Source organism: Ursus maritimus, unplaced genomic scaffold, assembly GCF_017311325.1.
Source record: "Ursus maritimus isolate PB19 unplaced genomic scaffold, ASM1731132v1 scaffold_24, whole genome shotgun sequence".
Classification (NCBI taxonomy): domain Eukaryota; kingdom Metazoa; phylum Chordata; class Mammalia; order Carnivora; family Ursidae; genus Ursus; species Ursus maritimus.
The window spans coordinates 1,837,385-1,848,762 of record NW_024424897.1 but is presented as its reverse complement, the minus strand read 5'-3'; the positions used below and the strand labels follow the sequence as shown (position 1 = coordinate 1,848,762).

The following is an 11,378-nucleotide window of genomic DNA, read 5'->3' as shown; positions in this document are numbered from 1 at the left end:
CCCCCCCCCCCCCGGTCTTTTCGCCATTCTGCCAGATTCTCGCTCCCTCTTAGTTTCTTGTCATTTGAGGATTATAAGAACACGTCGTATCTTCTGCAAAAAGAAAAAGAAAAAAAGTCAGCCTGAATTTTCACAAATGTCAGCGTCGTGAAGGCGTGGGAGGGCTGTGCAGATCCAGACAAAGACCCCGGCGCCCGAGGAGCGAGGCACGAATTCCAGCCCCGTGCCACGTGTGTGCCCGGGCACCTGCCTGTGAAGGACCACCTGCCTGTGTGGTTCTGAGTGCTTGAAGCCGTGTTCAGACAGAATGCAGAGCTCCTGATGGAGAGAAACCAGAGATGGGCGTGCGGTCCCGGGTCGAGAGAAGCTCGCAGACAGCCTGCCCGCGTTCTGGGTGCGCCGTGTGGGCTGTCGAGTGGAGGAGGGCCTGTACCCGTGGCCGCTTTCCTCATTGGAGGGGGGGGGGGGTGCAGCACACCTGCAGCAGCAGCAGGCCCTGCTTTCAGAGCATGCAAGCTAGCGTGCTGGGGCCACGTCCCACAGGGTTCAGCAGGATGCGTGTGTGCACGTGTGCACATGTGCACGTATACGGCAAAGTAGACCGCTAAAGCACATTCAGCAAAACACTGAGGACCAGGGGATCTAGGTGGCAGGTGGGCGGGCATTTGTGATTCTTGCAACCTTCGGAAGGTTTGCAAGGTCGGGCTGGGAGGAGAATGTGTACTGTGCTCTAAGCCACAGGGAAGAACGGACTCACTCGATACCATGATTCATGGCCCTTTTGATGGCCCGGCAGTGTGTTTACCCAGGACCACCAGTGGAAACGTCTGGGTGCGGCTGTGGAACCAGCCTCAGACGTGCCCCCAGGCCATCTTGCAGCCCACATGGGAGTCCTGGGTGCCAGCCAGCTGCGGCAGGGGCCTGCCTCGCACCTCTGGTTCCCATGGGAGGCAGGTCTGCTCCTGTGCCAGTCTCGGGTTCAGAGAAGCTGCCGGAAGGGTCTCCCTGCTGCCAGCCGCTCACTGAGCTCATGGTCTCCCTGCTCCGTGCGGCCACCAGGAGCTCTGGGACCACGAGGCCGTGTCCACATCCACTGCCAGCCCTGCAGACTTTCTTGGCCTTCTCTGAGCACGCTCAGCGGCCCTGCTGTCCTGGCGGCTCTCTTTCCCAATTCTGCGGGGCCCATCATCTGTATGTGTCTCCCAGGAGAGTGTAGGGGCGCCATGAGGAGGGCCGGTGTTCACTGTGTCCCCTGGAGCAGCGCCCGGCACACAGCGGTGCTCACTGAACAGCTGTGGGTCCTGGCCGCAGAGCACGAAGGTTGAGCAAGCACCCCAGACCGTGAGCTGGTCACCTCCACCGCGCAGCCGTTCTCATCTGCAGACACCGGCCGGTACTCTGTAGAGTCCGTACCTTTAAAAAATTGGGTACGTGTGCTTTTTCTCGTTTTGTGGAATCTTTTCTCTTTTTTCAAAGAGCCTAGTTTGGGGAAACATTCAAAGGTGTTCCTGGTTCTAAGATTGGTCACGGGTGTGGTCCTACGACCCTGCACGCATGTAAGGCAGCTCAGCGCATCCCGTTCTGTGTTGCTGGCAGCGCACGCCTCCACACTGTCCTTCTGCTGGCTCCGAAAGCACCCTGGGGTGCGTGGCCGATGCTTCTGTGGCACCTGCTCACAGGACACGGCGCTATGCCGGCAGGCACTGTCCTTCCCCTGGTCCTGTCCTTGCCTCGAGTGCCAGGAGGGAGCGGCTCCTCTCTCTGGCTCTCGGGGGCCCTCTGGGGAGCCTTTGTCCTGCCCAGCTGTCCTCCCTGGCAGGGGCCCCCTTCACCTGCACCTCCCATGTCTGCGGCCAGGCTCTCCACTTTTGTGCCCCACCACGCTCCTTCCTTGTGGCTGGGGTCTCTTGTTTCTGCCCTTTTCTCTCCTTGGTGGGTACCTTCGGTCTTCACCTGTTTGCATGTGTGTGTGTGCGTGTGTACCTGTGTTTGCATGTGTGTGCACTGTGCACGTGCGTGTGCGCACCTCTGTTTGCATGTGTGTGCGCTTGAGTACATTCCTCGCGTGTGTGCACACGTGTGCCTTGTGTGCATGTGTGTATATGTGTGTTCGCATGTGTGCACTCATGTGACTGCATGTGTGTATATGTGTGTTCGCATGTGTGCACTCGTGTGACTGTGTGCATGTGTATGCACGTGTGCATGCCTGAGCCTGTGTGCACGTGTGCCTGTGTGTGCATGTGTGTACCTGTGTTTGCATGCGTGTGTGCATGCCCGAGCATGTGTGTGCCTGTGTGCACGTATGTGCGTGGGGTGCACCTGTGTGTGCACGCATATGCCTACATGCGTGTTTTGTGTGTACATGGATGCACATACGTGCGTGTGCCGGCTGCCCCAGCCCCTGCTTCCCTGGGGGACAGGCGTTGCTGTGTGTGCACTAGAGATGTTTGTGGTTACAGAGAGTGCCTGAGATGCTAAAACTCCGAGCTGAGGGGTGTGCAGTGGGGGTGACTGCTGACCTGGCTGCTTGACCGGCGGGGTAAATGCTCGGCAGGAGGGCTGGCAAGGACGTTGCCTCCAATTCAGACGCCTCGTGTTATGGGCACTGGTCCTGCGTGAAGCCTGCGGCGCCCACGTGGGCCTCGTCTCTTCTCTTGTCCGTGCTCCCAGTGGCCTTTTGCCACTTCCTCATCCGCAAATCCTGCTCCACACCTGTGAGCTCTTGGGCCTGTGTGGTCCCCGGCTCCAGCCTGGCCACCAGGCCTTAGGGTTTGCTGACTCACCAGCTCCGGGTGCGGCAGGGGCTGCCTTCCCACTGCCCGCTGCGCCCTGGGCGTGGGCACCTGCCGCCCGCCCCCCTCTGTTGACACTCTGTGGAGCCCTGGCGGTTCCTCCAGGGGGTGGTTCTCAGGTCAGAGTTATCCCGCCCGTCTGCTGTTTGCTCGGGCAAGGCTGGGGCTGAGCTGCTATTTTAAACCCGGTTTTTCAAGCTTAGGACCCGCCTGAGGTATGAACCCAGGACATGGATTCTCCGGGGCCCACGCATCTGCACTCAGAGGAGGCCCAGGGACAGCCTGCGGTCTCCTTCCTGGGAGGGTGTCTCCACTACGTGCTGTCCCTCACATGGGGGAGATGGGGTGGAGAGAGTCATGGAACCCAAAAATCAGACACACCCCAGACACTGCTCACTGGCGCTCAGAACCTTCCCGAGCTTGCCTTCGGGACCCGGAAAGCACAGCAGAGAAGGGGACAAGTGAGCGTGAGTGGGATGCCTGGGGCTCTCTGTGTTTCTCTGGGAGCCTGGCTTGGGGCGCAGCCCTGCCCTTGTCCCCTGCAGCCAGCTCAGTGCACCCAGCTGCACTCCAGGGCTCCAGTGCCTGGCGGTGGCTCGCTCACCCTCCTACCACCACCTTGTGCGTTTTGTGAGCATATGGCTTCTAGCAGCTGCTTGTGAAACGCAGTTTAAAAATTGACTGTGTGGGCTGCTTATGCAGCCACGGGGTTGCCGCTTAGAGCGGAGTATGCGCACGGGCCCTGTGACAGACAGCACAGCCATGGGCCTGGGGGGCAGGCGGGCCTGTCGGTGCGGGCAGCGGCCGGGGGAGATGCCGGGGCGCTTCTGAGCGTGTCGGCAGCTGGGGGAGCAGTGGCCACAGAGCCTCACGAAGCTTCACGCACCTTTCTGGACGTCAGGAACTCCTTTCCTAAAGGAGTTGCTCTTCACCAGAGTTCTTACTGGTTTTGAACGTTCTCCTTGCACGAGTTGTATCCAGAGTTTTCAGGAAATACGTGTTTTTCATTTGATCTTGATGTTAACTGTTTTGGGGCCCAAAGCCTGGCCAATGCCGTGGGGGCCGCTTCTGCGGGGAGACTGTGCTGGACCGCGGTTTGCTTTGTGTCTGACTCACGGACTTGATGGCCCTTGCGAGGGCTGTGGGGGCAGAGAGTGGGTGTGAGAGGGCGGTGCCCACCAGGCCCCGTTCTGGGGCTCTTCCCCACACTGGCCAGACCTTGTGCCACGTGGGCACTATGCCCCTTGGCCGTGGTTTAACTGTTTCCCAGTTGTCCGCGGACAGAGAGCCAGAAGGTGGATCCAGGCCCCCGACACAGGAAGACCCCCGTGTCACAAACAAGACCCCCAGTGTTTTCCCCATTTCAGAGTGCTAGGAGTTTGTCTTGGAAAGTTCCAAAATGCCAAAAGCACAGACAGGCAGCATCAACCTGGAGCTGCCCCTCTTAGGTCTTAGACGGATTCTGAGCACCTGAAGGTCGGACCCGTGGGTCTGAGTCTGCTGTGGGCGCCACTCTGGCTACACGGGATGCATCCCCACCGCACACACCAGGTCAGGGGTGCAGAAAGGCCGAGGGCAATACCCAGCTGACTCACCCCATACAGGTGCTAATGGGGCTCAGGGCCTGTCACAGGCAGGGTGGCAGCAGCCTGGCCTCATCCCCGGGACTGCCCTGGCCAATGCCCACTCGCTCCTCCTTGTCTCAGTGGCTTCCCGTCTGCCAAGGCTGGGGACCAGGCCCTTTCACGTCACCTTCTGTCCTCTGTCATTCTTGGCCGCTTGCCTGATACATCAGACCCCCAGAGTCAGCACTGGGTAGGAGGAGGGTCACAGCCAGGAGAGGCTGGGGGAGACTCGACCTCTCCTGCAGGGGCTGGTCAGCTCATCCCCACCCTGCGTGTGGTTGACCACTGACACCGGGAAGCCACGGCAGAGGCCGGGCCTCCTCCCCGAGGCCGTCTGTGCTGCCTGTCCTGCCGCGCTGCCGGGCCCGAGGGCGGGCCTGCATTTGGAGCAGGAGCGGGGGTAGCTTCCAGGAGCTCGGGGCGCCGATGGGCGTCCCCCCGCGGTTCTGGCGCTGGCATCTGTGGTCATATCACCATGAGAGGCACGTGCGTGGAACTAGGTGTCTGCGCCAGGATCTCCTGGGGTCTGCCCCTGCTCGTGTGTGTCCCCCCTTCCTCACTCTGTCCTAGAGACAGACCGGGTGGGACGCAGCCCAGCCTCCGAGCTGCCTGTGTCCACAGGGCCGTAGCAGCACGCCGGGGCTGCCTGAGGGGGGCGCGTGCTCGCACACACTCGCTCGCAACCCACCCGCAGGCCAGGCCCCAGGTGTCTGTGCTTTCCCGAGTGGCAGGCATGAAGGGTCTTTGCACCAGTGGGGCTCAAGGCTGGCTGAAGAGGAGGGACGTGTCAGTCTTTCACGACCTGCGGCGGGACAGCAGGGTCCCTGCTGCCAGGTGAGTCAGCTTCTTGGGATGTGCTGAGTCCCTTTCCCTTCCCCCCGCGACAGAAATCTGTGTGTCTCTCTGGGGCAGAGCAAGTGTTTAGGGACACGTCCAGTGGCACTGAGACTCAGACGGCAGAGCTCCGGGGCTGCAGGGTGGGGTCCCACTGGCTCAGGTGGAGCCTGGCGGACCTCAAGGCCGTGCTGACCTGACAGGTCTGTCTGTCCGGGTCCTGGTCACAGCCGGGATTCGGTGTGCCCCTTGGGCATCACGGAACAGCCAGTGACCGGGGAAGCAGACCTCCCCAGAGCCCCGTTGTGCTTCTGGGAGGGAAAGTGACTCTGGTGGGGCCATGCGTGCGGCTGGCAGGCAGGGCCACCCCATCAGGGTGCAGGGGCCCTGGAAACTGGTTTCCATTTCTAGCTGGCCTTGCTGGGGGCCAGGGTACCCCCCGTGGCTGCCCCCCGAAAGGGTTGGGTCCTGTGGCCCCGGCGTGAGCCGGGAGGGTGTGCTGGTGTTGGCAGCACCGCAGGGACGGGGTTTGTCAGAAGTGACCACCCTTGAGGGCAGAGTGAGCCCCCTGGTCCATTGTGTCCGCAGCACGTGGATGACATTTGCTCCGTGAACGGCACCAAGCGAATATAACCTTTCAGATGAGTGCAGCCGTGCTGCCCATTCCGACTCTTCCCTCTGCGTGCAAGGAAACAGCGGTTTGCCCTAGGGAGGAAGCCCTTCACACCAGTGCTACGGGGCCGCTGGGCAACCCTGAGGGTGTCGGGGGGGTGGGTGCCCTTGAGTGGCCTCCGGCCTAGAGCTTCTGTTTTATGGACCCTGACTTGGGGGTGGGCCCTGGGGCTCTGGTGACCATGCTTGTGTCGTGGGCTGTGTGGCGGACCCCCCCTCCAATGGCCACGACCTGAAACGCTGAAGGGCTGCACACCTGCTGGTCCCAGTGACCACGCTTCAGGATGGCAGCTGTGTGGAACCTTCCGGAGCTTTGGGAGGAGGAAGAAGGAGGCTGAGCCCTCCCCCCGCCCTTACTCTGTAAAGATGCTTGCAGAGCTGTGCCACGCTCCCACGGTCCCCAGAGGCCCTCGGCGAGGCCACCTTGGCGCCGTGCACCTCAGGAGCTTCCTAGGGCCCCTCATCTCTGGGGCCTGCAGCCAGGTCTCATCTTGGCCCCACGTAACTCGCACGGGGGCATGGGCGGCGGGTTTGTTGGGTCCCAGTGACGCCTGGGCCCGGAGTGGGTAGGCTGGCGGCTGTTGGCGGCTACGCGTGGGAGCAGGACCCAGGTTAAGGTGCGCATGTGCTCACGAGCTCGCTCATGGGCTTGAGATGTGCAAACGGAGGGGCTCCCAGCTTGTGGATTTTGACGTGAACCCCAGCTCTGATGCGGATGCTCAAGGACTCTTACCCCCCACCCCCAAAGTCGCCCTGCGGCATCCCTTGCTGTTGTAGAATCTTCCGTTTCGTCTCGGTGCCACCAGCAGAAACTGCCCTTTCCCCTGCCCCTGCACCGGGCCGCCTGCTCCCTGCTTCCCAGCCACAGGAGGCTGGAGCGGCCATAGCGAAGGGTATTTAACTTTTCTCTTTCCTCTCTTCCCCGCTTTCCTGCCTTTCCAGGAGACGTTCTCTTTCAGATGGCTGAAGTCCACCGGCAGATTCAGAATCAGTTGGAAGAGATGGTGAGTCTCCTGGGGAGGAAGGGGCAGATGCAGGGGGGGCAGGTCGGTCAGAGGTGAGGGAAAGAGCTGGCTGTGTGCTTTGGCCATGTGTCCATTTGGGAACATTGCATCGCCATGGGGCTGCACCCAGAAAGATGGGGACAAATCTTAGGACCAGGACGGAAGTCACATAGTGGGGAGGTGGCTCACCGCGGGAGCCGAGGACATAGAGAAAAATCCAGGAGGAAGGGCCCAAGCCACACAGGACCTCACACTCAGCTGGTTACAGGGGCCCAGCGGGGACACAGGGTTCCGGGCCTGGGGAACACATGTGCACCCAGATTCCATGCCCAGCTAGGACCCAGGGGGTCTACAAGGAGGGCATGCTCGGGCCCCTCCTAGTTTGCTTATGTCAGCTTGAGTAACTCCTCCCCACTGGAGAGCAGAGGAGGGATGGTGGGGAGCGGTTCCTGTGTTCGCCCTGGGAAGCAGAGGCCCCAAGGGCATCCAAGGCCAGGATGATCTGATGTCCCGACTTCCGTTCAGCGTTTGTTCCCGGAGCCTCCCGGCTCCCCGGGCCCTGCCTGTCTGTGCGGGCTCGTTGCCTCAGGGATCAGACGGGCCCCTTGCCCCTCGGGGTGGCCCATGTTCAGGGCACTGTGGTGACCATCCGCCTCTCCTGGGAGCCCCCCCACCGCCGCCCACCTCTCCCCCTGCCTGCGTCGTGCTCACTGCCCACGTGTGTCCTCTCTGTGTCTAGCTGAAGTCTTTCCACAACGAGCTGCTCACGCAGCTGGAGCAGAAGGTGGAGCTTGACTCCAGGTACCTGAGCGTAAGTAGCCAACACCTGTCGGGTCGCCCGCGCTGCTCCCCCACGCGCCACATCTTCAAGGCTGTCAGCTTGCCGCAAGCCTCCCACCCTGCAGGGTCCCCGTGGCCCTCCCTGTGCCCGCCCGTCTGGGACTGAGCACAGCGCGCAGGGGAAGCCGGCTCATCTGATGCCCCATGCAGGCCGTTCTGGCGCCCCGCAGCTCACTGCTTTCCGTAGCGACAATGCCACAGCACTCCCGCCCTGCGGAGCCTGCAGACTCCTTGTCTGACCTGGAGGCCTTGGTGCCCCATCCCTGTGCCCTCTCCTCTCCCCAGGGGCAGAGGGGCCCTGAGGTGCTGGGCTGTGTCGGGGCGCGTGACCTGAGTCCACGGGAGGTGCCCTGGCCCTCGACACGGGAGGGGTGGGGCCCAGTTTTCGTCGCTGGGGCTGTGTGCTGCCGCGGGAGCGGGAGGGGGAGGCCTGGGTCAGCCGTGCTCCCCGCTGCCGCTGCGCGGAGAGCAGAAAGTGCCGTCGGCTCACCGGGGTCTGTATGCCGTCTTTGACTCTCAGGCCGCGTTGAAGAAGTACCAGACGGAGCAAAGGAGCAAGGGTGACGCGCTGGACAAGTGCCAGGCGGAGCTGAAGAAACTGCGCAAGAAGAGCCAGGGCAGCAAAAACCCACAGAAGTACTCGGACAAGGAGCTGCAGGTGGGACAGGTGGCTGGCCTGCGGGGGCTGCAGGTGGGACAGGTGGCTGGTGCTGCAGGGGCACCTGGAGCCCGGCTGTGGCCAGGCGGCGGCCCCTTAGCAAGCAGTGCCGAGGAAGCACTTCCCTCTTGAGCCGTCTTGGTGGAGCTGGGCAGAGCCGGGCCCCATTCTCCTGGTGGGTTTGGGGCAGCAAGTACCTCCCGTCCTAGAGCTGGCAGATGGCCGGAGTGGTGCTGCGGCCCCCCTGCCCTGCTCTCGTAGCCTCAGCGGGGTGCCAGAAGGCTCGCCGCCAGAGGAGCAGAAACCCTAAGGACAGCTTCCTGCTCTGTTCCTCTGAATTCTGTCTCTGAGAAAGACCTCAGACTGTTACTCTAATCAGCTTGTGCTTGCCCACCCCCAGAACTGGGCCCAGAGCCTCCGCGGGTGGACGCTGGCTGGTCAAGTGTCTCAGCAGCCTCGCCACTTAAGGCAGATGGCGCTGGACGGCACGAGAGGGTCCCGGCCTGGTGCGGCTTCACTCCCCGTTACGCCCAGCATTGCAGGCACTGTGTGTGGCGCAGGCCAGGGATTTAGGAAAGTGTGGTCCGTGATGGGCATGGCCCCAATACACCTGGTTTACCGGAACTCCGTGGCCAGTTGGCACAGACCAGGCCCAGAATACCCACTGCCTGAGGCCACATGCAACTCCCATAAGGAGGAAAGACAAAACAGGACGCCAGTTGTTTCCGAAGGAAACATTGAGAAAGCTTCTCCCCAGCCACTTCCAGGGGAAGCCCCCTGGGGTCGGCATGAGCATTAACCCCTCACCTCCCGAGGCCCCACCCTTCGTGCCGGCTGTCAGGTTGGCAAGCCTTGAGGTGCGCCGTGCAGCCCTGCTCTCGGCCCCCGTGTCTGCCTAGGCACTCCGTCTGCCTAGGAGTGCCTCGGCCGCACGCGGGCACCGAGAGGTTGGTGGCGCCCGTGGAGTACACGGCCCGCACCCTCCCTGCGCATGGTGCAGGCGAGCAGACCCGCGTGGCGGGGTGCACGGGGCTGGCGGCAGCAGGTGAGAACCGTCACCCCGTGTGCAGAGCAGCACAGCCTAGTGAGGGGGGGCCCGGGGGCCTGTCGCCTGGGGCAGCGGCAAGACAGCGCCTGCTGTTCTCAGTGCGCCTTTCCTGCGTTGGGCGCATGTCCTCGCGCCACGCTCTTGCCTCCACCATCTCCAGTGACTGCCCCTAAGCCATCAGCACACCAAAGGCCTGTCCCCCCCGAGGCTGTCTGGTGGAGGCACGTGCAGACGCAGTCAGATCTAGGAGTGGGCTGAGGCTGAGGGGTGGAGAGAGCCACCCTTCGCTGGACGTCTCTGTTTCGTGCCCCCACCACCCCCACCGGGATGTGTTTGAATGGCGCCAGTGGGGCTCTGGGGACACTGAGGCTGGCTCATCCAGGGTTCAGCCGCCTGCCAGGAGGGGCCTGGAGCCTGCACACCCCCTCTCGAGGTGCTTTATTCAGAGATGTCAGCTTTGAGATATGCTTTACATGCCACGGAAGGGACAGTGGGCGGCTTTGAGTGTGACCCATGCACACGGCTGTGCTGCTGTCCCCATTCTCCATTTTAGAGGATTTCTAGCACCCCAGAAAGGAAGTCTTTGCCCATCAGCGGGCACCCGTCCCCCCCCAGGCAGCCAGCGACCTACTGTCTGTGCGTGTCTCGGCCCGGTCTGGGCTTCATGTGTGAACGGAGTCACCATTGCGTGGCCTCCTGCGTGTGGCCCCCCACACTCAGTGTTCTCGAGGTTCACCCATACTGTGGACTGTGCCAGAACTCTCTTCCTTTTTATGGCCGTAAACGTGGAGGCTCGTACTGAGCAGGGCCTGGGCCCTGGACCACCTGACCTGCCTCGTGACCAGCCTGCCAGGAGCCATCGTGAGCATTTGCACCTGGAGGGTAGAGGTCACAGCAGGACACTGGCCGGCAGGTCCTGTGCCCCGGGGTCTGGGGCGGGCAGGCTGGGTGGACGCCTTGCTAGCGTTCACTCCTACTCCACAGGGAGCCTGAGATCCCGTTTCTGAGGGGTCTGGAGACACTGCTGCATCTGTCTCCCAGCCCCCCACCCCCGTCGGTGCTCCCTGCTCTGCTCTGGACCCCAGGCCTGCAGAGCCAGAGGGTGGGATTTGCTGCTTTAGCTGCAGGACTGGAAGGGACACGGCAGGGGCACCTCATGCCCTAGTCTTGCTGTGCTGGAAGGTTGGGGGCCCTTTTCTGCCTGCACGGGGTCTCCCAGCAGGGCCCCAGCTTGGTGAGCTGAGCACCTCCACCTGGCCTCCTGGGGCTCCTTCTCAGAGACGTGCGACTGACTTTTCTTACACATCTGAGGGTCACCCCTGGCCAAGGCCCCCCCCAGTACCCCCAGCACGGCCGGGTCATGTCCCCTCCTCCTCCTCGGCCTCCCACTGTGCAGCAGCACCTCGTCACCCATGGTGTGGCTTGTGGATACCCTGGGCTGGCCCTGCCTTGAGGCTCTGGCAGTCGGATCTGGATTCACACCCTGGCTCTGCCCCTTACGAGGGGTGTGGTCACGGCGGCTCCCGGCTCATCCTGGCCACCGTTCGGTCTTTTGCTTCTCCAAACCCATCTTCCTTCTCTCTCAGATCCATAACTATCCAAGGGTTTCATTGTGATCTTCTCCAAGTCACTGAGTGCCTTCCAGAGAGGGCTGGGTCCCATACTGCACACAAGTCCCATGAGGCGCCCAGCCTGGGGTGGCCACACAGTGACAGCCAGGATGTGCCCAGTGATTTCAGTCTCCTTTCTTGAGGGTGGAAGCAAAGGGGCAATCGAACCAGCATGTAGAACTTTGAGAAGCCCGGCAGGATGTCCTCAGAGCCCCGCGCCTGGGTCTGTGCTGGATCGGTTGGGCTCCGTGGTGCACTCTGAGCTGGCAGGAGGGACACCAGCCATCTGCCTGGT

The 11,378-nt window shown here is 62.3% G+C and overlaps 1 protein-coding gene across 3 annotated transcripts in view; it reads left to right on the top strand.

Moving 5' to 3' along the window:
- BAIAP2 (BAR/IMD domain containing adaptor protein 2) overlaps positions 1-11,378 on the top strand; it is a 66,026-nt gene that overhangs the window by 32,778 nt on the left and 21,870 nt on the right. For all 3 annotated transcript variants that reach the window (XM_040640055.1, XM_040640053.1, XM_040640054.1), the window contains exons 4-6: positions 6,866-6,927; positions 7,667-7,738; positions 8,288-8,425. In XM_040640055.1, the coding sequence (XP_040495989.1) occupies positions 6,866-6,927; positions 7,667-7,738; positions 8,288-8,425 (272 nt within the window). The remainder of the gene's footprint in view (positions 1-6,865; positions 6,928-7,666; positions 7,739-8,287; positions 8,426-11,378) is intronic.